The 25,348-nt window shown below is 32.8% G+C and overlaps 2 protein-coding genes and 1 long non-coding RNA gene across 9 annotated transcripts in view; 1 reads left to right on the top strand and 2 right to left on the bottom strand.

Annotated features, from left to right (window-relative positions):
- LOC126733519 (osmotic avoidance abnormal protein 3-like) overlaps nucleotides 1-4,604 on the bottom strand; it is a 48,139-nt gene extending 43,535 nt beyond the window's left edge. For 2 of the 7 annotated variants that reach the window (XM_050436850.1, XM_050436847.1), the window contains exon 1: nucleotides 4,310-4,603. The gene's annotated coding sequence lies outside the window, so the exon portion shown is untranslated. Of the gene's footprint in view, nucleotides 1-2,893; nucleotides 2,981-4,309 lie in introns of all 7 variants that reach the window. The other 5 variants (XM_050436848.1, XR_007659744.1, XM_050436849.1 and 2 more) reach the window with 5 other exon arrangements.
- A 388-nt stretch (nucleotides 4,605-4,992) lies between these two features.
- The window catches only part of LOC126733517 (AP-3 complex subunit delta), a 53,698-nt gene continuing 33,342 nt past the window's right edge, over nucleotides 4,993-25,348 (top strand). Inside the window, exons 1-8 of the mRNA XM_050436841.1 lie at nucleotides 4,993-5,312; nucleotides 8,398-8,493; nucleotides 8,545-8,673; nucleotides 8,723-8,863; nucleotides 8,917-9,186; nucleotides 20,514-20,587; nucleotides 20,643-20,791; nucleotides 20,915-21,262. Coding sequence (XP_050292798.1) covers nucleotides 5,178-5,312; nucleotides 8,398-8,493; nucleotides 8,545-8,673; nucleotides 8,723-8,863; nucleotides 8,917-9,186; nucleotides 20,514-20,587; nucleotides 20,643-20,791; nucleotides 20,915-21,262 — 1,342 coding nt within the window. The 5' untranslated portion in view covers nucleotides 4,993-5,177. The remainder of the gene's footprint in view (nucleotides 5,313-8,397; nucleotides 8,494-8,544; nucleotides 8,674-8,722; nucleotides 8,864-8,916; nucleotides 9,187-20,513; nucleotides 20,588-20,642; nucleotides 20,792-20,914; nucleotides 21,263-25,348) is intronic.
- On the bottom strand, nucleotides 16,695-17,898 carry LOC126733535 (uncharacterized). The gene is made up of 3 exons (XR_007659748.1): nucleotides 17,545-17,898; nucleotides 17,129-17,316; nucleotides 16,695-16,999 (listed from the first exon to the last, which is right to left on the bottom strand). It is a non-coding gene; the product is annotated as an uncharacterized LOC126733535 (long non-coding RNA).

The raw sequence follows: 25,348 nt of genomic DNA on the forward strand, positions 1-25,348 counted from the left end.
GTTCCTCACACAACCAGGCCAGTCTCCATACCGTTGTAGTTTACTATGACAATAAACCTCCTGAAAGTATATGTACCATTTCTTCCTGTACTCGGCATGACCCTCCTGCTATTTGGGCCCACTTACGTCCTGTTTTAGAAGAACTAAAACAAAATGGTGTGCAAACTGTTAACTTCTTTAGTGATGGCCCAACATCACAATACGGCAACAAGGACAATTTTTTTTATTTGAATACAGATTTTAGAGATTATGGATTTTCAAATGCTTCATGGAACTTTTCAGAGGCTTCGCATGGTAAGGGTGCTCCGGATGGTGTTGGGGCTGCAGTCAAAAGAGTAGCTGATGGACTTGTCTGTAAAGGGAATGACATTCCAGATGCAGAAGCGTTATTTAGGATTCTTCAAGGAAAAGTAAATGTGAAACTTTATTGGATCGATTTAGAAGATGTCATTAACTTTGATTCCAAAAAAGAAATAAATAATCGTTACAAAATGACTAAAGGCATTATGAAAGTAGGTCAAATTATTTTGAAAGATTCTGAGTCCGATTTATATGGACGCGAATTATCGTGTTTTTGCAAGAAATTGCCTACAACATGTGATTGTCATTCATTGCAACGGATGTATTATCAAGACTGTGAAACTGTAGATTCAGACGATAACCCAGAAGATACCACTCCTCAACAACAGCTTCAACAACAACAATTTTTACCTGTGACCTTTGAAAATGTAAAAATTGATCAATGGCTGCTTGTTAAATATAACAATGTGATATATCCGGGCGTTGTTACTGATACAAATAACGATGAATCCTGTGAAGTTAAAGTTCTGCATTCTGTAGGAGTCAATAAATACATTTGGCCAATCAAGGAAGACAAGATCTGGTATAAATTTGAAGATATAGTGGGTTCTATTGAAGCACCTACTAATGCAACTAAACGAATTTTACAGTTTAAAACGCCGTTTTGGCTTGAAAATGGGGAAGGCATCAACTAATTTAACCTAAGTATTTTATTATTTGTTATGAGTTACTTAAAATTTAGAGTTTATTTTGTTATGTTTGGTTAAATTTAGAATTTACATTTTTGGTTAAACGTTTTTGTAATTGGAGCCATTTAATTAAAAAAAAACAATTATTATTTAAATGTGTTTGTTTTCTATCAATTTTTAGCATCATTGTCAGGTTTGTTACATCAGTGTCAGGTTCGTCACTATTTAGAAAAACACATAAAATATGGTATTGCTTTTTATAGAAAAATAGAAACTAAAAAAAAATAAATTACCCATCGGCTTCTTGCAATAATTAATGTTTTAAAAAGAATTCTTAACCTGGGTCTAAGGCTAATTTTCTGACTTTTAAGAAATAGTGACGAACCTGACAAAGTTCAGTAAGCAGAATCACTCAAAAATGGGTAAAATTAAAAAAAAATTGCACTGCTTTTGCCAAATTGTGTTATAAAATATGATTAGAAAATGATTTGTTTGTTTTTTTGCATAATATTAAATATTTTGTAATGAACGATTTTCACTATTGGTTTAACGACTTTAAATGAGAATGACCCAGATCGCCACATAAAATGAGTTTGCTTTTTAACGGCAGAGACTCAAGCAAGCTTAGTAATTTTTGGAAAAAAACATTTACGTCAGCATCAGGTGTTCTGTAAATACATACAACGTAAAGATCAAAATTATTATTGTAGACAATGGAAAATTCAAATATTTTTTCAGAAACTAAATTATCGAACTTGGTTACCATTGAAAAGTCGTTGCTAGTAGATAATATCACAGTACCTCCATCAGTTAGATTTGTTCTATCAAATCTGGCAACTGTAGTGTAATTATCCACCATCACAGGCTCACCAACATGCAACCAATGTTCAGTTATGGCAACGATTTCTGGAAAATGAAGCTCTTTTAGTAAAAGAAATAAATCATTAGTTTTATGTCTTAAGGACTGAATATTTAGAGAGAAAATACTAAGCTTGCCATTGTCCAGTATTTCAGAGGGTGCTTGATCCTCTGTTCGCGTCAAGTCATTTAAAAATTTTTATTCCTGGCGGGAGATCCACCAGAACATAGATCATTTTTCCCTCGAAGAACTTAACAATGAACGACCAAAGATAACATGTTTAAAATATCAGGACCTAATTTCTTTGTGCAGTGGAGAAACTCCTGTAATTCGATCACAGGAGAATGTGTCATTTTACAGATCTCTTCCACATCAATAAGTTTTTTTGTTAGAGTTTTTTACTTTTGATTTATTATGACATATTTTTTAAGTTAAAAAATTTACAAAAATGTTTACTTATTCTTATAAAGCTGATAGTGTTAAGAGCGTTAAGGAACCTACGTTTATTTTTTTGCGATAGAATTTTTTTTAAGGCCAGGCCAGGATTTCCACTTTTCATTTCTTTGAAGTACTAGGTTAATTTGAAACTTAATAAATGTTTAATTTTTCGAATAAAAGTTTGATTACCATGGGTTGTTGTTATTTTGCAAAGGGCGTAACTTTTTTAAAACAATTCCATTACAGCACACAAAAAGGCGTATCTCAATCTTTTTTTGATTTTTGGAAAAACTGGAAAACTTATCTAAAATTTCATAATAGCAAATTGTTCTAATCATAGATGCCCACATGAGCACAAAATTTAAGCCGCAAATTCCAAACCGTTTTCTCACAGCGAGAGTTTCTCTTGAGCCAACATCTTAAAATGCTTTTCCTGTAAAATATTTCAGATACGCCCCTATGTGTGCAAGGCGACGATATAACGTCAACGAAGTAATGGATTTGCCAGATTTATTAAGATACGACTAATGACTTATGACTCATCTAAACAAAAACGAGATCGCTGACTTATTAATAACAATAAAAAAAAGAGTGTTTTCCAACTTACCAAATCCCATAATTATGGCAGTAATTAACCCCCTATATAACACCATGACTCTGAATATTTCAACAAAGGGCTTAATGACATGTTTCTCTAAAAAAAAAAACGTAAATTGACATGCATAAGAAAAATGGGGCCACGTACACACATCGCATGCTAAATGCATTTTATTAATAGAAGATCAATGCTCGCACGCTCATACTATCTATTTTATGACCCATATTGAACTCCTTGGGGCAAAATTAACGTTTATTTGTTTTAATGGTAGGTGACATTTTTTAAATATGCCCCAGTGCCCCCAATCGGTTTTAAATGGGCTCGCTTGTTTATGGATATAATCAGATTGAATCTATTTAAAAAAAAAAACTGATATTCGCCATATAAATACATGTAAGTCCCTTAAACAATCGATAAATAAAAAAAAATTATAATATAAGTTGTGCTTATCGTTCATGGAAATAGTCTAACCTTGACCCTCTTTTCCTTCCATTTTATCGTTTATGTGAATGTTTTCTTATGCCTGTGGAAATCCCTTTTAATATTTAATGTGGGGTTAAGTTTTCATGGTCAAGTAAGTCTGGATACAGGTATATTATCAAGAAAGGTTTGGTGATATCAAAGACCTGATTATGCCATTGGCTAAGTTTGGAAAAAAAAATAGTTGAAATTGAGTATAATATTGTTGATAAGTTATTTGTTTTGTTGGGTAGTACGTCAGTTTTATAGTTAAAAAACAATTTAGATTATACTATCTCACACACTCAAATATTGAGGAAAAGAAAATCGACTTGTTTACGTATTTATAAGAAATATGAACTTAAATTTTTAACGATAGCTTTCGTTATATTTAATATAATCTACGTTCAATAAATCCTAAATACAATAATTTACTAGACGTATAGAAGATATTTTTATACGCCTAGGAGATGAGGTTTTACCTATTGATCTCTGATGAGGTTGTTTCTTCTTTCAATATCCTACCTAACTTTATTTTGAAATGGAAAAAACTAAAAAACCTTTTTATTGATTAAAAATACCTAATTTGAACCAATTTTTCGGTTGTTATATCTAGTACCATTATCAAGGTAAATATAAAATAAAATTAAAAATATAAAAAAAAATACTTCTCGTTTGTCTTTCTTTACTCTGGTTCTTAATTAAAAATTAATTTTATTACACTTTTTTTTATAATTTGACAATTGTTTGAGTTTATCAAAGTTAAACGCCTCTAAAGTTCAACTGTTCATATCTCCAAACCGTGTGACTTAAAGTAGATCATGCGACTCATCAAATTTCTTGGAATTTCACGTAGAATTTAGAAATTCCATAATAAGCAAGCCATCCCATTGAAAATAAACAAGTTCACATAAATCAAAAAAACATGTTTAACCTTTAATCTTACTAAAAAAATTACGAACTTACCCTCAACCGTTTAAGTTCACCGCGCACCAATTTACATTCGTATTGGTCGACGAAAAAAAAAAATCACTTTATTAAAATTTATCGATGTCTTATAATCGCTTTCACCTTGTGACATTCGAAAACTTTCCGACCGCGAGGGGGTCGTTTTAACCCTTAAGTTAAAAACCGCTTCGTGGACCTTCTAGTCACGCTAACAGCTTGACCGCAACTGTCCGCGACCCACACCGACGCTATTTATCACGAGATTTGTTTGCACTGACCGAAGGCGGTGGGCGTCGGGACGACCCAACAAAATTACAGAAGAGCACCCACAATCTTTTTTATTTATCGTTTCGTTTGTAATGATAATAATTCATTTATTATCAAAAAGTGCAGCAGGCGCCATCTGTTTTCGGGTTATGAACTATTGAAGTAAAAATGGCCGCCCCTCAAATTGTCACTTGTCAATTGTCATGAAATTATATTGATGAGATATGGCAACGTTGGGAGGATTGGTTGTCAACTGTCACTTAAAATAATTTGATATTTATGTGGCCATTGATTTTTTTTTAATAAATTAAACTGCACACCAAATTTCATATTTTAAACGTAATTATTTATATTATCGAAATATTAGTAAACACCGACAATACATTTGGCAATGTGGCCCTCAGGTCTGGTCATGTCACTGTCAAATGCCAAAAATTGACATTTACGTGGCTCACGAAAAATTATTATTATTTTTTATTTAATTTAATTTTCAAAAATAAATTTTAAAAGGGATAATGTATGCTATGTCCTAGAAACTAAATTATTATCTTAACTTAACCTAATTTATCTTGCAAATTGCAAGACGAGTGAAGTATGCGCGTAATTTAAGTGATTTTATATGTTTTCAGCCAGTCTGGATGCTAATTTAGAACTGAAAATGGCCTTAAAGAAGGTAAAAGGCAATATCGAGCGTATGTTCGATAAAAACCTTACAGATTTAGTAAGAGGCATCAGGAATAATAAGGAAAATGAGGTAAGAAGTAGATTGCGAGCCAGAGGCCCTTGTAATCTGATAATTGGTGACCCCTTGATAAGAATTTTAAATTGAATAAAATTTTCAGACTAAACAGTTTTTGCAGCCTACGAATTTTGTGTAAAAGCATCCTTTAATTGCTTTATAGAAGAACTTAGAAAGTTTATATCACATAGTTACAATCTTTTAACATCTTGTTTCTAGGTGAACACTTAGTTATTATTAACAGTCCATTATTTATGAGAAAGTAGTCTTTATATTTATAGTGATTTACAATATAAAAAGTATTAAAGAAAATATAAAATCATGTGTGGATATCTTCCAAACTTTCTGACGTAAAGGAACCTTAAGAATTGTTTCTGAACCTTTTTAATCAGATCTACATTGAATTTGGCTTATGTAGTAGGCATACTCCTCTTAAGGCTTTACTAGTGCCTTGTATAATCATATTAGAGTTGCAATTCTTTAAAAAAATTAACATTATTGATAAAAAAGTGAGAGGCAGAGAAAAAGCCTCTGTAAATCCTTTAAAAATGATTGTTGGTAATGCTCAAATTAGAAACCTCAAATTTTATGGAGAAAATCTGCGACTTGAAGATGAGGTCAAATATCTAGGTATAACCCTGGATAAAAAACTCAGCTTCAAGAAGCACATAATCTAGGATACAAATAAAGATACCACGAAAACTCTTATGTACTGTAAGAGAATGTTCGGTAGATCATGGGGACTGTCACCAAAAATGGTACATTGGATGTATACGGCAATCGTTAGACCCGTCATTACATACGCAGCACCTATATGGTGGCATGCGGCAGAAAAGAGGACTGTAATACAGATACTCAACAAAACACAACAAATAGCATGTCTGGGCATAACAGGAGCGATGTCAACAACGCCGACTGCTGCCCTAGAGAACCTGATAAGACTAAGCCCCCTACACTTAGTGGTACAGGCTGAAGCTATATCGGGGGGCGAAAAGACTGCTGTCAAATGGCACAACAATCCTATTGAAAGATGGGCACAATGCCTTATTTGACAAGATACAGGACCTTGGGCGCCTGGCCCTAAGAACAGACAGAACCTAGGTCACATACCTAGACAAACCTTTTGTCATCAAAGAGAAAAGGGGATCACTGGATGCAGAAGCGGACAGGCTCAGGCAAAGAGGTTACTCAGTATGGCACACGGCAACCAAACGATCCAAGATCGGGGTAGCTGTGGGCATGGTGGAGGACGAACAACAGGACAGACAACTCATGCTAAACCTGGGCCTGGAAACAACAAATTTACAGGCAAGCATAATGGGAATACAAACCTGTGTACAACTGATGAGAGAAGGGCTGCCAAGAGGCAAAACCTTCTCAATTTTCACAGGAGACCATGCTGCAACACTTGCACTACAACAGTTTGAGACTAAGTCAAGGACTGTGCAAAGCTGCTGGGAGGATCTCAGGAACCTCGCCGAAGCGCAAAATAGGCCAGAGATAATCCTAGCAGAGAATATGGGCAACAATAAGGCTGCAAGATGGGCTATCCAACTTGCAACTCAGGGAGCCAGCAACAGCCTGGTAGGCCCTGAACCAACATGTTGTGTCAACGATAAGACCTGGAAGAGGGAAATCGGCAACTGGCTAACAAACCAGAACAAATCCTACTGGGAACAGCTGCCAAAGATGGAACAATCCAAACAACTTATAGGCAGCCCACCCTTCAAGAAGAACATACTGGGCCTCTCCAGACAACAACTGCGAAGGGTCGCGGGGCTATTTACAGGCCATGCGCCCAGCAGGAAACACCTGCATATGCTAGGGAAATCAGCTACCTCGCTATGTAGGGGATGCAATGAGGAGGACGAAACAACTCTTCACATACTGTGCTTCTGTGAAGCATTTAATCAAACCAGGGCAACATTCCTGGGGGAAGAGAAACCCTCACCAGAGGGTATAAGAAATCTACCACTGGGCACAATCCTAGACTTCCTTGAAGCTATAGAATTGAACCTGTGGGACTAAACATATGGGACACAATAGGACTGCTTCTTAGCAGACCGCAGTGTAGGGAGCAACAAGGCACCACCCAGCGGTGAAGTTTTAGTGGGTATAGGATGAACCAGACTTGACACTGAGTCCCACACTACTGGGGGCGGCGCCGCGTAACCAGTGTTCATAAAGAATTTTTCCACCGACCACAAAAAAAAAAAAAAAAATTGTCAAATTCACTATTTGTTTTTGCAGAAAAGGGCCATTAGGTATCTATATGTTCTTCTCGCTATCTTTGTTCCCAATTCACAATATTTTAACTTTGTATTGTCTTTGTATTCTGGAAGTTGCTTTTAAAAAATATAAACATGAATTTCAGCTAGATAATCAGCACTCGACAAAATTACCTGCTGAGGCGAACAATTCCTGCCTTATTCATGGCCCTATTGTATATGGAGATAAAAAGTTATTTAATAATCTTCCACTATAATAGAAATAAGACTGAAAAAAGCGTACCTATAAACAAGCGAATTTCTTGTCAGTAAACCTTACTATAGTTTAAGGGAACTTTTTAATGATCTTTATATTTTAATCTAGTTTTGTTGTAACTTCTGTATTTATTTGAACTCATTGTAATATCTTTGCAACTTATATTATCTTTTGGCTTTGTCTACAACTTCAAACATATTTATATTGAGAAAAAACGTTTTTTCAGTTTGATGCCATTATATGGTGTGGCTTTTCTTGTTATGGTGTTTTGATGCTCTGAAGAACATTCTCAATTGTATTTTTTGAATAATGAAAACCCTCATGAGTCAGCGTGCTATTAAAACTATTTGATCTTGAATGAAAAACAGAGCCAAAGTATTCTGCCAATAAATCTGCAATATACTGGCAGCCCCTAATGTCTACACCTTCATAGGAAACTTTCAACAAAATTGTATTGTTTACACTCTACCCTTAAGGAGCAAAAACTACTAGAATCAGTTTGTGAATTATTCTCAATACTTTTATTGAGACACCTATTAAGGTGTTTTACCTCTTGACTAAATAAGTCTTGTCTACTTCGCCTTACAAAAAATTAACACTTTTCTCACATTTTTAGGCCAAATATATCTCACAATGCATGGAAGATATCAAACAGGAGCTCCGTCAAGACAATTTGGCAGTTAAGAGCAATGCCGTAGCTAAACTCACTTATGTACGCCATTAATTTTTCTGAACTACTTAAAAATAAATACAAATTTTTTAGTTACAAATGTTAGGCTACGACATCTCTTGGGCAGGCTTTAATATTATAGAAGTGATGAGCTCGAATAAGTTTACATTGAAGCGAATAGGTTACTTGGCTGCCAGTCAGTCTTTTCATTGCGATTCCGAGGTAATAATTGACTAGAGAATCTTTAAATATGTTAAAAATTATTTTGTAGCTGCTGATGTTAACCACGAACATGATAAGGAAGGAATTGAACTCACAGAACCAATATGAAGCTGGACTAGCTTTGACGTCACTTAGCTGCTATATAAGCACCGATTTAGCAAGGGATTTGTCTAATGATATTCTTACTTTGGTAATTCTTAAACTGTTTTTAAAACCTATAATGGTTTAATTATTTCTATCTAGTTGAGCTCTACAAAGCCTTATATAAGAAAAAAGGCGGTCCTGATGATGTACAAAGTGTTCCTAAAGTATCCAGAGGCATTGAGACCATCATTTCCAAGGCTCAAAGAGAAATTAGAGGATCCAGATCCAGGAGTACAGTCTGCCGCAGTTAATGTTGTTTGCGAGCTGGCACGGAAAAACCCTAAGAACTATTTGAGCTTAGCACCGGTTTTTTTTAAGCTCATGACTACCAGTACCAACAATTGGATGTTGATTAAAATCATTAAACTTGTGAGTATGATTTAAGTATAATTTTGTCCTTTAAAGTCCATTTTATGTTTTTAAATCTTAGTTTGCCTCATTTACTATGGTGGAACCAATGATTGGTAGAAAACTCACTGAACCACTTGTAAATATTATTGCAAGGTACTTGGTAGATTGGGATCAAAGTGACATTTTCTGATGCTTGTCTAAAACTCGAAAATTCGAATCAATTGTCAAGGCACTCATAAGCTCGTTCTTTTAACAGTTACACCAAAAGATGGGTTGTTTCTTGAGGAATAATTACATATCCGAAACTTTCTAAAAAATCACTAAACTACTTATGAATAATTTTATGTACCAAGGATGAACCTTAACAGATTTTGGATGTTCCTAAAAAATTGCTTTTACTTGGTTTATCTTTTAACTATCCAAATTTTGTCACTTGTCTGGTAAGAGTTTGGGTTTCGGGATCAGAGAAATAAATGTCCAGTCCTATAGAATATTTCACGCAAATAATATTAATCTAAATAGAATTTTAGAGTCTAATTATGCCAGCAACTTTGAATCAGATTTGGCATCATTACTGTATACCCATATTTTAAAACATTTCAGCAAAAAATGTGTCCACAATAAAACCAAGTAATTAACCTGGACTTCTAGATACTGACTGTGATAGGGATTCTTTTTTATAGATAAATACACAGAAGATGAAGCTCACTCACATTCTATAAATAACATTGAAAATAAGCATGCGAAAAGTTTCAGTAGTTTTATTTTAAATATACAGTCTCTAAGAAATAAAATGGACGAGCTTCATCTTTTACTTGATTCATGTGATTTTCCTGATATTATATTACTAACTGAGCACTGGTTAAAGCCTAACGAATGGTTCTTGATATCTGATTATATTCCTATATCAATTTTTTGTCGGCAACACTCCATACATGGAGGAATAGCTATTTTAGTGAAACAAACAATTGAAGCTTTTTTCTGTAAAATTAATAAGTATGATAGCTTTCTGTTGGAGAAGGTTTTTGAATTCTCCCTTTGTTTTTGTAAGCAATTTAATTTATATGTTCTTTGTGTTTATAGACCACCCACAAGATATATTGGTATGTTCCTGGACAAACTTGATTCTCTATTATCCCAATTGTCACTACACTCCATAGTTATATTGGCTGGTGACTTTAATATTAACTTCACTGATGTAAGCTTGCTATCATACAGGGTGTCCCAGCGAAAACGAAACAGAGGTATTTTTGGTATGAAAAAAAAAATTTTTTACAAAAATCTCGAACACGTCGATTTTATTTTCGAGGGGGACAACTTTTCCTTACCAAGGCACCCTCATACCAGTAACCCTCTTCGAGGGGGTGGGATCACCCCTAAAATCTTAAATAGAAAGAGGGGTCGTGTGATACCTTATTTTAAAGGTCTTTTGATTCTGAATATAACTGCCAAATTTGAAGTGGCTTAAATTTTTTATCCGGATATGACAGCTTGTCAAAATTGTAGAAACAGCGAAAATGAAAAAGGTATTTTGAACTCTGTTTTGGATAATATTTTTAAAAGAATAAGGAAGTCCTAATTTCAAAGGGGTCACTTATTAATTAAGAGGCCACCCTAATACCTGGAACCCTTTACGAGGGGTTGAAAGCACCCCTTAAATCTTAAATAGAAAAAGGGGTCGTGTCATTCCTTATTTTGAAGGCCTTTTTACTCTGAATTTAAATGGTGACTTCTGAGTGACTGATGGATATCTTGTGGATATAAAAATAGCAAGAAATACAATCTTTACTGCCAGTAAAAGTGGAGAGATAAGAAATACCTACCCTTTTCCTTTTGTGTCTTTTAAATAAAACAAGTTTATTTAAATTACGTCAATTTATTAAATGTTCAAATTGTGCCCCGCCTACTTCCATGCAGGAATACAGGTTTTGCTCAAAACGATGCCTCACTGTTGCCAGGTCTGGTGAAATTTCACCAGATCTGGTGATTTTATGATGAACCTGGTGATTGGTGAAAAACGTTTTGTAAAATGGCAATTTCTGGTGATTTTAAAAATTTCATCAACTTTGAATATTTCCAACAATTTTTCAGTTACCAGATCTACAATAATGACTACATTCCCGAACTTATACCACATTTTGCGGCTTCGCGTATTATGGGATCTGAGATTTACGCGCGATTTATATACCAGAAAATTTTTTGTACGCATGTTTTGATTTCCGTCATTTTATTTTTATCCTATTAAAATTACATATATATACTTCGATTGTGATTTTAAAATTTGTAAAATAAAAGGAAATTTTTTTACTTATTTATATTTATTTACTTATGTATAGCTTTTTATGTTTTTTTTAGATTACCAATTTTATTAAAATATTTAATATCATGAAACGGTTTTTTAAACCTGTCGAAAAGCAAATAGATTCAAACATAATAAAGCCTGGCACTAGTTCCTCTGACGGTTCCATCTACTTCCGCTTCGGACTCATTTGATTCTAATTTATCAGAAACCAATGATGCACAAGACACTCCACAGAAAAAAAAATGCTATGCTCACAAATATAATTCAACTTGGGAGCAACATAATGATTTTAAGCATTGGATTCAGAAAACTACTCTAGGTAACACTTATTTTAAATGCAAAGTTTGTAACAAGAATTTTATTGCCGCAATTGGGGCAGTAAAAAAACACAACGCCTCAAAAAAACAAAAAAACCTTCTTAGTTTTAAAAACCAGTCCGATTTGCATAAGAACTTGCGTTTCAAACTAATGAAAAAATTGTTAAATAAAATGAAATAAGAATAGCGGGCTTTATTACAGAACACAATATTCCTATCAATGTAGCGGATCATTTGTCTGAGTTGGTCAAAAGTATATGTAATTCTGGAATGAACTCTTCCCAAGTATCAAGACTATCATGTAGCAGAACCAAGTGTACTGCAATAATTAATAATGTAATAGGTAAAGTAAGCTTTGAAACTTAAGTAGATACACTGAAAAAAGAAAAATTCTCGTTGCTTGTTGATGAATCTACAGATAATTCCGCGGTAAAAAATTTAGCAATGGTGGTACGCTTTATTAGTAAAGATTTGACAATTAAAGATGAATTTTTTGCGTTAATTCCCGTGACCGATGCAAGTGCCAAAGGTCCATATAATACTATTATATATTTTTTAATAATTACGAAATACCTTTGAAGTTTCAAAATACATGCTTCTATTCAATAAAATTACTGATAACTCGAAAAATTGGAAATCTTCAACAAAAATAGTCGATTTATAAATTAAAAAAAAAAATTCAGGCAGCTAAAGTATTTTTTTTCTAATTCCAACTGCCTGGACAAAATAAAACATCACTAGAATATTATGTTTTTTTTTAATAGTCTTGATATTTATTATAGTAGTATTAATACTTTTTGAATATTTCCTTCAGGTAGTTGAAAGATGTTTTTCTGATTCTAACTTCCTGGAAGAAATAAAAATTTAACTGTCTATAAAAAAATAAAAAATGGTGAAAAATAAAACACGGTACTAATACCATGATGGGGCGAAAAAATTCTCTAAAAACTCATTTATCGAAAGACATTCCCCATTTATTCATTATGAAATGTATTTGCCATTCATTAGCACTATGGTCTATGTGCTTTTTATGCGTGTGAGAAGTTAACCAATTCGGTAGAAAAGTTTGTTAGAAATACTTACTCTTATTTTCAGCATAGTTTTAAGACAGTCAGAATTTAAAGAATTTCAAACCTTCCTAAACATAAAGCCCCATAAACTTTTACATCCAGCACAGACGAGATGATTGTCCTTAAATGCAGCAATATTGAGAGTACAATACTTTTCAGAAATATTCATCACATTGGAAAATAAAAATTTGTTTTGTTTTCATAAACAATTTAATTACTAAGTTGTACACAGACATTTGAGCATGCATTTTCTTTGTTTAAATCTAGTAATACAGCTTTAAAAATTAATTTTTAAAATTTTTGGTGATTTTTTTTTAAATTTGGTGATTTTTTCATTTTTTTTCTGGTGAATTTTATTTTTTTGACCTGGCAACACTGCGATGCCTGACGTTTTGTAGAACTTCAGGTGTTATCATCTGACACTCATTTATAATTCTCTGGCGTAAGTCTTCTAGGGTGTCTGGTTGGGTAGCGTAAACTTTTGTTTTTAAATGCCCCCATAAAAAAAAATCTAATGGGGTTAAATCGGGTGACCTAGCTGGCCATTCCATAAAAGGTCCTCGCCTTCCAATCCAACGATCAGGAAATATCTCATCAAGATATTGCCTCACACCAGCAGCATAATATGGAGGCGCTCCGTTGGAAAACGATGCTTGTTGGAAACAAGCTTGTTGGAAAACGACTTGATCATCATCAGAATGATTTCCGCCTTCCATTATTTCTACTATTCTTGGATATACGGCATTTTCCAAGAGATCTCGGTACATTTCTCCATTCAAATTTCCGGGCAAAAAACCGGTCACCATTTAAATTTAAAGTGAAAACGCTTTCAACATAAGGTATAACACGATCCCTCTTTCTGTTTAAGATTTAAGGGGTGCTTTCAACCCCTCGTAAAGGATTCCAGGTATTAGGTGGCCTCTTAATTAATAAGTGACCCCTTCGAAAATAGGATTTCCTTGTTCTTTTAAAAATATTATCCAAAAAAGAGTCATAATACCTTTTTCATTTTCGCTGTTTCCGCAATTTTGACAAGCTGTTTTATCCAGAGAAATAATTTTAGCCACTTCAAATTTGGCAGTTATATTCAGAATTAAAAGACCTTTAAAATAAGGTATCATACGACCCCTCTTTCCATTTAGGATTTTAGGGGTGATTCCACCCCTTCGAAGGGGGTTGCTGGTATGAGGGTGCCTTGGTAAGGAAAAGTTGTCCCCCTCAAAAATAAAATCGACGTGTCCGAGATTTTTGAAAAAAAATTTTTTATATATATATTATTCCTGAAACTGACCCAAAGCACCTAAAACACCTCCAGTCCACCTAATACTGATCAAATCAGGAATTTTAATGAATTAACTGTAATCAATTGAGAACCAATGCTGCAGAAGAAAAATGCTTGTATGACCTTTTTTTAAACAGTTGTAGAGCCATTAAAAAAGGCAATGTTATTCTCACTATTTAGTGTGTTAAACCACAGTATACCATAACAACCAGTAGGTTATCTCTCCCCGTTTCCATTCATAAATCGACGACGGTCTCAAAAACCTTGAAGCCCGCACCGACAGCAAATAGACGGTAATTTTACGTAAAACTATGGGCGGCGTGCATCGTGCAATAATAAAATTTAGATATTAATTTTTTAGATTATGGTTTTTCGGCAACTGGCAAATTTTGTTTACCAATATTATTACTTATTATAAATTGTTTATAAATAAGAATAAAATAAATATAAACATTATTATGGAAAGCCATGTTAATAGGAAAATTGAAAATTAGCATGCAAAATAAATTTCTTAATAGCACAGGATAAATAGCTAGCTATTTGTTCTGTAATAGTGGGTAAACTTTCAATTAATTAAATAAAAACTTGCTTTAAAATCAGGTAGGAAATAAGCGCAGAAAAAATAAACACGAAAATTCACAGTTTTGGATTTTTTCGAATATCTTCCGAATCATTCGGATTTTTAATTTTTTAATCAGCATTAGGGTTCTTATGTTGGATATCCGGTAAAGGGTAAAAATAGAAAAAAGAAACAAGAAAATAAACTAGGTATTTTTAAATAAAATGCAATGGGGTACAGTGTAATAATTTTATTTAATTTAATGTCATATACACTAAAAAGTTTTATTGATTTTTCCAAATTAATATTTTTGATTTGGTTGATTTTGTAAACGTTTTATTAACAAATTCAAGTGTATAATATAAATGTACTCTAAAAAAAAGTTTTAATAAGTACAAATTTGGAAATTTAGAACATGGATGAACAAAATTTATTTTTGGCTTAGCAATATCTATAAACATTTCCACAATATTATTTTGTGTCGCTAATTTTTCAAAATTCTTTTGAAAGATAATTTCTAATAATGATATATAATTAATAAAATCTTCATGTGGCATGTTTAAGTTTCCAAAATCATCCATGTTCTTATTTTCATATGCTCTAAGATAGCAGTACAATGAAGATTCGTCCAAATTTTGGTACGACTTTGAATAAGTTTCACAAATTGTACATATATGAACTTCGCAGCATTTTTTAATGAGATACCCACAAAAGTATCTCACAAAATTTTTTTCTAATAAATCATTTTTTCGATAATCTGTGGGTATTGTTATTGAATTGTCAATACTCTGTTTTTTTGGAAGCATACTTCTATCTTCAAAGGACGAATCGTGTTTTTTTAAAAGATCTACAGCTTTAAGTAGCACATTTGCTTCGTCATTCATGCAGTTACCTGTACCAGAGTTTAAAAGGTTTACACAAAACATTTTTTTAAATGTTCTTTTGAATTGTATTGCGGTGGGATTTCGGCAATTTCCATTTTGCTGCCTGACCAATCCAAAAAAATTTTCGAGGCAATCCTGGTTTAACCTTCTTGTTAGTAGAAATTTATAATTGTACAACTTTAACTCAGGCCATAATTGTAATAATGAAGAAATTGTTATACAAAATCCTTTTATAAATTTTACTTTGTTAGTAATAGTTTCTCCTTCCTTATTAACAACTTTTAAATTTCTAGATAGATTGAGACTTTTATTTAAAAACTCAATTTGGTATTCTGAACCTTTAAATGCCAAGTTAAAGAGTTTCACATTTGTACATTGTTTTGAATTAAAAATATCAAAAAGTTTGTCCATTTTATCCACAAATTGACTTGTTTCATAGGCTTCCACAGGTAATGCTCCGAAACGAATATACAATTGCAAACCAGCAGAAACAGTCGAACTAAAAATTTGCGTGGCAAACCGAACTTTCATTTTTTCAAAACAACTCGGGTAAATATGCGACGGCGTTAATTTTGGCGCTGACCTAATAGGGTACATTTTATCCATTTTATAAAATTGTTTAATATAGTCCCATGAAATTTTTTTTCTTCCAAAAAAAAGTTATGTTTTATCAGCATATTCCTTAATGCCTTTAGAAGATGAGGAATATCAAACATAAAAAAATTTTTTTGCTCGTTAATATATAAATAGGGTTTATCTGATGATACTTTAAGTATATTTTTTAAATTAATGTTGTTTGATCCCATGTCACATACTAAAACAATCACAGTTAGTCCAATTTCTTTTAGTTTTGTGACTGCATCTTTTACCACTTTACATAAAGCCTTGCCTGGACATGTAGTATTATAAAAAAAATATGCTAAGGGTTGTTTCTAATTATAATAGCTAGATTTATTAGTATTTCCATTTTTATTGCACTTTTATTAGTTTCACTTTTCTAGGGGCTAGATTTTAAGAATTTAATTGGCCAATTCTATTTTAAAATACACGATAATAATAACAATAATAATATAGTAATAAAAGTAATAATAGAAGTAATTTTAATTGTGGTATTTACATGCGCATGGCGAAAACTTTTATTCGGGGCTTAAAAAAAAACATCTTACACTATAACTGCATATTATATTCGAAAACTGTGAAAATATTTTCGCCAAAATATCACCATGTCAAACAGGATTAAAAAATTGTTTTTTTTAACCTATAAAAAAGACAACTAAAATAATTGCCCGATTTTATACTAATACATTATAAGAAATGTTTTAACAAATACCTTTTAATTTCAAACTGCTTTCTTCCAACTGAACAAACTCACATTGCATTTCTGATGAGGTTGTTGCAAAGCTGATAGATGAGGATCCTGGAAAAAACAAATCAAAACCTATTTTTTGCTTAAAATTAAGATTGCCATATTACATGCACATGCGATACAGATTACAATTTATTATGGAAAAACGTAATTATAATTATAATAAATAAAACTTTTTACCTTTGGAAACTGATGTCTGTTTAAAAATTGTAGGAATTGCCGACTTATTAAGAAGTTTCCGTTTATGATTCTGCATGACCATATCGGGCTCAAAATGTGCACTACATATACAATAACTGAGTCTGTGTAAAACATCAACTTTGGGCATTAAATCTAATCTGCTGCTAGCTTCAAGCCACACTTTGGCCCTGAAAAAGATTTTTTTTTAACTACTTACATTATCTTAAACTAGACATTCTTTATATGGTCACCTCGTATATTTACACAAATTTATTAGGTATACTTGATTCAACAATAAATACAATTATTATTGATGGACCTGTTTAAATTTATAACGTGTACGATACTTCGAACGCATTAGATATTATTTAATTATATATAAATAAAAAAATATGTTAAAAGAAAACAAGACTTACCTCTCTATATCTCTAGGAAATTTGTGAAACTTTTCATTAATTTGTACGATTTATTTTTACATTCTCGTACGGCACAAACAGTTCTCCCTTTAAATTTGTTACGTCTTTCCATTTTCAATAAGAATACAAAAACAAAATTATAAAACTCACGCAATGAAATATAAATGTTTCTCGCAACAAATAACATACACAAAAATAAAAGACGTCAAACGCATCTCTCCCCTGCTAACGACGTCACTGATCATAGGCAAGAGCCGACGGGTGAAATATTTCGGATGAAACGCGTTGGAGGTCAACGAAATTTCGGCGCGTGGAGCATCGAGATAACCTACTGGTTGTTATAGTATGCTGTGGTTAAACCATGAACAGGCTCGGTATAAAGGAGCATTTCTGCTTAAGTTGGTACAAGTATTCTCAAGATAAAATTGAATTGGCCCTCTTGTGTGTATAGGAGGTACAAAAAATTTAATTTACCCAAAAGGTCTGGACCATAAATTTTATTGTAGCAGAGTTTAAATAGAAAAAGTTGGCTGCTTAGTATGACACAATGTTTAAGGGGATTATAAGTTAAATGAAAAAATATAAAAATAAAGCTATGATCACAGCCTCTTGGGGGATAAAAACCATCAGCTTTGAAGCTTTAATACTTTAAATTTACGTTGTACACACTCGAGCCTGTCAAAATTTACCATGGTGTTTTGGTATAATGGTAAAGTGCAACAATGAAATATTACTATTGATAGTTATCAATTATTTATTTTAATTTTTTTTCCTTTGTTGACTCGAATTTTAGAAGTGGCCTGTTAATGTAGTACTAAAGCAGTCGGGTTTTTTTTTTTACAAAGCACCTAGGTGAAGAACCTGTGTGTGCCTAATAATTATAATTACATAACTGTAGCTATTCTATGATCAAAATTTTAATATATATCTACATAAAGATTTACCCTATAATATATAATAAATTACTAATATTTATTTATTTATTTTTCCTAATAGTCAACTAAACTAACCCATACATATTTTAATAGGTACACATTATGATAACTGATATATTCTATTTTTCCTGTGAGCTTAGATTGGAAATAAAGTTTGATGTTCAAAGATATAATCTTTCGCTTCTTTAATAAATTTTTTCCTATTATTTAATGACTTTATTTGATATGGCAATAAGTTAAAAAATTTTGGATCCAGATATATTATAGATCTTTGATTTAATGATCTTTTACTTTGTGGTACTATGATATGCTTCTCCAAATTTATTCTTGTTTGATGGCGATGGTTAATCAGGTTTTGACTGTTATATTTCTTTTTAGTATAAAGACATATGGCCAATATATAAAGAGTTTTTAAGTTGCAAAGTTCTTTTGTATAAAGTTCAACTGTGGAATATAACCTTGGTTTTTCAAACATAATTTTTACAACTGAATTTTGAATTATTTTTAATGATTCCAAATAGGTGGCACTTGCTTCCCCCCAAACTGAGATTCCATATCGCAATATCGGTTCAATCAGAGATTTATAAAATATCAATAGAAGTTTTTTAGTTAGTATCGTTCTTAACAGATAACATTTTCTTAGTAAGGCCCTGATTTTTGCAGTAAGACATTGAACATGCAAATCCCAGCGTAGGTGTTGGTCCAATATGATACCCAGGTATTTTATATTTGTTACGTCATTTATAGATTCATTAATGGTATTAATCATAATATTTTCATAATTCGGACGATTTACATTAGTTAATGAGAAGGCAATATATTTTCTTTTTTTAATGTTTAATGATAAGTTATGAGAATCTAAAAAGTGTTTTATTCTTAAAAGTCCATTACATAATTTATTTTTTACTGCATCCCAGGTATCAGCAGTAAATATTGCTGTGGTGTCATCTGCAACAGAGACAGAGAAACAATTTCACCCCCTATGTTAAGACTAAATAACATGTTTACATATATTTTGAACAGAATTGGTCCCAGTACGGTTCCCTGTGGTACACCCATATTGATTATCTTTGGATTACTATAACACTCACTAATTTTTGTCTATTGAATTCTATTTTCTAGATAATTTTTAAATAAAGAAAGGACTTTCCCTTTAATGCCATAGTTTTCTAAGATTTCTATTAATTTAGGATGAGAAACAGTATCGGACGCTTTAGATAGATCTAGAAATAAAGCTACGCATTTTTTTCCTTTATCTATATTTTTTGTTAAGACGGTAGAGCTACCTCTTGTAAAGCATCTTCAGTACTCAATCCTACAGTAAACCCAAATTGCTTGTTTGACAGAAAATTATTTTTATTCATGTACTTTATCAGCCGTTCTTTTAGGCTCTTCTCAAATATTTTGCCAAAATTGTTCATCAAACACTGATAGGTCTGTAATTTTCTAAAAGGGATTTGGGCCCTGATTTATACACTGGACGAACCACTTCTCTGATCCCGAAACCCAAAATCTTACCACACAAATGCTTTTACTCAGTTAGTCAGTCAGGCTTTAAGGTTAATTCAATATTTCGTATATCAAATACATCCTTAAGAATTTCCCCATACCCTGCTGCAAAAATTATCGTAAGTCTAGTCAGAAAAGTCTTGTGCTACTAATAAATTTAAGTAAAATTATTAATTAATATAAATAAAATTACTTGATTCTTGAGATTTACTCAGAAATAGCTCATATTTGCTCTACAAGAATAAGTTCATCAAAATAATCAGTCATCAAGAATTCCGTCATATAAGCACAAAACTTTGAAAGGTTTCAACTGATTCCTTTTACTTATAAAATTAAGAAAACCAGTGCTATCTATTTTTTCCTTACATTCTATGAACTACACCTCCTTAGAACATTGAAAGGCCTTTCAATGTTCTAAGCACACACACCTCTCTTAAAGTGGAATTAAGGTAGAATTATTACACCAGGTTATTCATTTATGTACCAAAATATAAATAACTCCCATTCAAGTAATATTTGTTGTAGTTTGGTGCCCTTACACCGCTAGAACCTAGGCTAGGCAAAAAACTGATAGAGCCTCTAACAAACCTTATTCACAGGTAAGAAATTCCTTCAAAAATTCATTCAATTTTATAATTTCAATTAAATTTTTAGTACCTCCGCCATGAGTTTACTGTACGAATGTATTAACACAGTAATAGCGGTACTAATAAGCATTTCCTCTGGGATGCCCAATCATGCTGCCAGTATACAACTCTGCGTACAAAAACTGCGAATACTTATCGAGGATTCTGATCAGAACCGTAAGAGAAATTTAGTTTAAATAATTTCAAATTGCTTGGATTTTAATCCTTAAAAGTAAACACAATTTAACTGTGTCACTAAAGCAACAGATTAAATTTCAATTTAATTGGAATAATTTTCAGTGAAATATCTTGGGCTACTGGCCATGTCAAAGATCCTAAAAACCCACCCAAAAAGTGTCCAGACCCATAAAGATTTAATACTGCAATGTCTGGAGGATAAGGATGAGTCCATAAGGCTCAGAGCGCTGGATCTGCTTTATGGGATGGTGTCGAAAAAGAACCTTATGGAAATCGTTAAGAAACTTATGGTTCATATGGATAAAGCCGAAGGGACCGTTTACAGGGACGAACTGCTCAGCAAAATTATCCTCATTTGTTCCCAGAATAATTATCAGTTTATTACCAATTTTGAGTGGTATATTACTGTTCTAGTTGAGCTGGCTCAGATGGAGTTCGGAAGCAAACAAGGTATAAAGTTTAAAAATAAATTCTCTTATTAATGCATTATTTTATAAAATTTACTTTAAAAAAAGTCTATAATTTTTTTTGTTGTTATTGTGAATATTGGCATGTGCGTTAATCAAAAAATTATTTTTATGTATACACTTTTTTGTCATTTTTTAATTTCCGGTGATTTTAAAAAAACCTCACAACTTCCTTGCTATTAGGGTTAGAGACGTGATTCAAAGACTGACACCTGCTAAACTTGATGAAGCAACTTATGCTGTGGCGTTAACTTTACAGTGTTACTATTTTGCCAAGAGTTTGCAGACGGTAGCTCAGAATTATTGGAGGCTTGGAATTGTTCGAAGGTTCACTTATGACTGGCTATTAAAGAATATAAACTTGATTATAACTATTAAATAAGGGGGCGCCTTAGTTTTTTTTATAAATGAAAGAAAACTAACAAAAAGACTTGGTATATAGGTTTCAATTAACAATTAAATGACCCCGAATAAAGTAGATTTAAAGAGGCAAAAAAAAATATCTTAACAATACAACCAAATTATATTTACATCAAAAATATGTATACACCTCATGTTCTAATCTGTTAAATAATTTATTTTGAATTAAAAAATGAATAATGTTGATATGATTAAAATAAATTTGACAAAAGTAACAATTAAATTATGATTTCGCTATTAAGTAGATTTCAGCACTTGAAAAATAAATTGCAATTATTAAAGTTATTAGTATATATTTGTATTACGCAGGGGAAAGTTCATGAACCTTTTTACCTAAGGCATATCGACCTTAACCGTGTTATATCTACTTAATTACCAAAAAAGGTACTGAAAAATACTGAACAAAAAATAACTAAAATCATAGACAAGAAATTGGCATATTAAATTATGATATTGATTAAATACTTGTAACGTTAAATTGAAATAAAAGGTATATTAATAAAAATTTAGATAAGGGTGACAAATCTATGGTTAGTAATATTTAAATAAATGGAATAAAGTGGCCTGTATATTCCTCCAAGAAATGAACGGCTAGCCTTCAAAATCGAGGATGTGAATGTATGCCATTTTTAGCGCAGCTATCCGGACTGGAAATCGCTAATACTAGCTCTAACTCTGGCTCTAGCTCCACCGCTTTCAACAATTCCCCGGGGAAATCAAAAGCCTGCAGCCATCAACAATTGAAGAATAAAGAGGAAAACGGAAAAGTAAAACCCTAAAACAAAGGTTGCCATTGTATTCACGGTCCATAAAAAATGAATGGCGTTAAAAATGTGACACACTCACCTTGCTAACTTTCATTATCCATCCATCAAAATCTTGGGCATCCTGCACCAGAATTATGAAATAAACGGTTCCCTAAAGGAACAAGATTAACCCGTAGCTACTACTGATGGGTTCTGAGGACCCATCCTATTTTTAAATAGGGTATATTTTTTAAGTTTGGCAACATTGGATACTCGCCGTCTCGGTACTCTTCCGCAATGTCATACGCGTGATTTCGCCGGCATAGATTCATACTTCAGTTAGTGTTGTAAAAATCCGGATTAATTCAATATCCGGACAGTATTGATTCGGATGAATCGAAAATTCGGTTTTTTCATCCGGATTAATTCATCCGCTCGATGTCTCGCCCGTTGAATTATGCCATGTTTCGGGCTCGATACTCGACCGTCCGATAAACGTTTTTTTTGGCTGTTTTTCGAATATAAGGTATGCATTATGCAACCCATTAGACATTTCGTTTTTACAGATTTCTACATGATGTTAAAACTAAAATAGCTAATTATGTATGTAATAAATTAAGTCTATTTTAAACGATGCAAAATATCAATACAAAAATGCTTTGTTGCCGATTGCCGGGTTATTTGTCCGGACCATTTAATTCGGATTCTCTTAGCCGGTGGAACGTGGAACCTCGTGCAAGCTCATACAATTATTTCATTGTCGGTCGAACGGACGACGGGCGCCGTATCAACACCACCGAAATAAAGAAGGCCGCGGGGCTTCGCTGTGACGTCATCACAAGAAGGCAAATGCTTTGCACACGTTTATGAATCTCGGTAGCGATAAGGACGTGTATTTAGGATAATATCGGCCGTTATATTTAAAGTAGAATGTTTTTTAACGAGTATGAGTGTTAAGACTTGTAAAAACCTAATTTAGGCAAATAATTGTGACTTTATCTGTCTCTGGAATAACCTCATAACCTGTGTATTGCCTCGATAGAAGAAGAAGTCTTTCGAAGAAGTTAAGATATTAATTTGAAATTTGGTACACATGTTGCATTCCTATAAACTATTAGTTAGGATATCTTTTGAGTAATATTGGTTCTGAAAAAGGGGTAGAAAATAAGGGATGGTTTTTATTCTTTGACAAAAAAAATATTTGGCTTTGATAAAATTAAAAAAAAAACAATTCATGAGGAATGCAAACAAACTAATTATTAAAAATAAATTATCTTCATTTCGATAAGGGTAATTGCAAAAATAAGAGTTGAAACGAGGGTTGAAATTTTTAAAAAATTATTTGTATCGAGGGTTGTATATAGTATTTGGGGCTCATACTAATATCAAAAATAATACTTAGTATTATTAATTAATTGTAGGTATTACCTATCTTAACTAGTATATTCATATTTCATCTTTTTTTTGTATTTTTTGGTTTTTTTTGTATTTTTTTTTATCAGATTTGAAACTTCAAAAATTCATGTCATAAATTGGCGGGGGTGTTATTTAAGCAAATTTAAGAAGTTAGTGTATCTAATTTCCTTTTACTGCCTTTCCCAAGTCGATCATTTTTTTTGCCACAGTAATTTTTTAAAAGGGTATTGGTAACAGAATTAATAATAATTATATTCCCACCTTTTTCCTCAGATCATAAACAAATGTAGTCCCTGCTACTTGGCTAAAGGCCACAAGTTTTAAAGTCCTCGTTTTTTTTTTTTGACGTAGGTGGCGTTATTAGTGCCACCCGTACCATCCCCACCATATCTACTAAAATCATTCCTGTTTCTTGTGTTGACGCGTCAACAAGTTCTAAGTTTTCGTAAGTGCTTAAGTGATTTAAAAAGTGGAAAAATTCGGATTCTTCAAGTTTATCAGATTCTTCGGACGAGGAAGCCATTGAAAGAGAGATTTATCTCTTAAAGGATAGACTGAAAATGCTGAGGAAGGTAAAGAATAAGCGGACGCTATCGTGTAGGGGCAAACATGGCGGCCAAGCCGTGCCCGATACACCGGCGTGGCATACGGCCCCTCCGCCGCCGTTACCACCACAAGACCCGCAGCCATCGACATCTTTCGCACCCGACGCTATCGATCAAGGATGGTTCGAGGACGACGACAATGACGATCTCTCGTTTCTTGAACAGACACTTCCCAACACGGAAATGCTGGCGACAACGAGTCAAGATGGCGGCGGGCACGAAAGTGTTAGGTTAAATAATTGTTTTTGAGCACAGTAGCTCAAAAACAAATTTTCTTGACACAGTAGTCTGAAAATTCTTATTGCCTAACAGGTAATATTATTCTAGCTAGGTCTAGAATCCTCTTCATTCACCGTAGTTTGAAGAGGCCGTTTTAAGCACCGTAGCTTTAAAACGTAAAAAATAATGTTTAGGGCACCATAGCTCAAACAAACAATTTTGACATTGGTCAAAAAATTGTTCCTACAGGAACGGGGCACCGTAGCCCTCAAATAATATTTTCTGACATAATAGTCCGAAAAATATCCCTTGAAGCCAAGTTCCAATTTCAAAAAATCCGACTTTCTACGGAATACTGTCAAACAACATAAGTATGAATGTCGTAGATACAATCTCAACTACGACTATGCTGTTATTATTCTGAAAAAAGAGGGAGGGGTAGACAGCTGTCACCGCTAAAGACCGACGGATGAACTGTCAGTTGTCAATCTAGTAAACAAACAAAATATTGTTTATTTATTAAAAAAAAAAAAAAAAAAATAAATTGCGGATCTGGACTTGAGCTTAAAGCAAATTAAAGAATTTTGGTTAATTCCTTTTTCTAGGTCAAACTGAACCAATTCGCAAAATTTACTTGGATCCGTTGGGGCACGATTGGGACTC

Source organism: Anthonomus grandis, chromosome 2 (genome assembly GCF_022605725.1).
Source record: "Anthonomus grandis grandis chromosome 2, icAntGran1.3, whole genome shotgun sequence".
Taxonomy (NCBI): domain Eukaryota; kingdom Metazoa; phylum Arthropoda; class Insecta; order Coleoptera; family Curculionidae; genus Anthonomus; species Anthonomus grandis.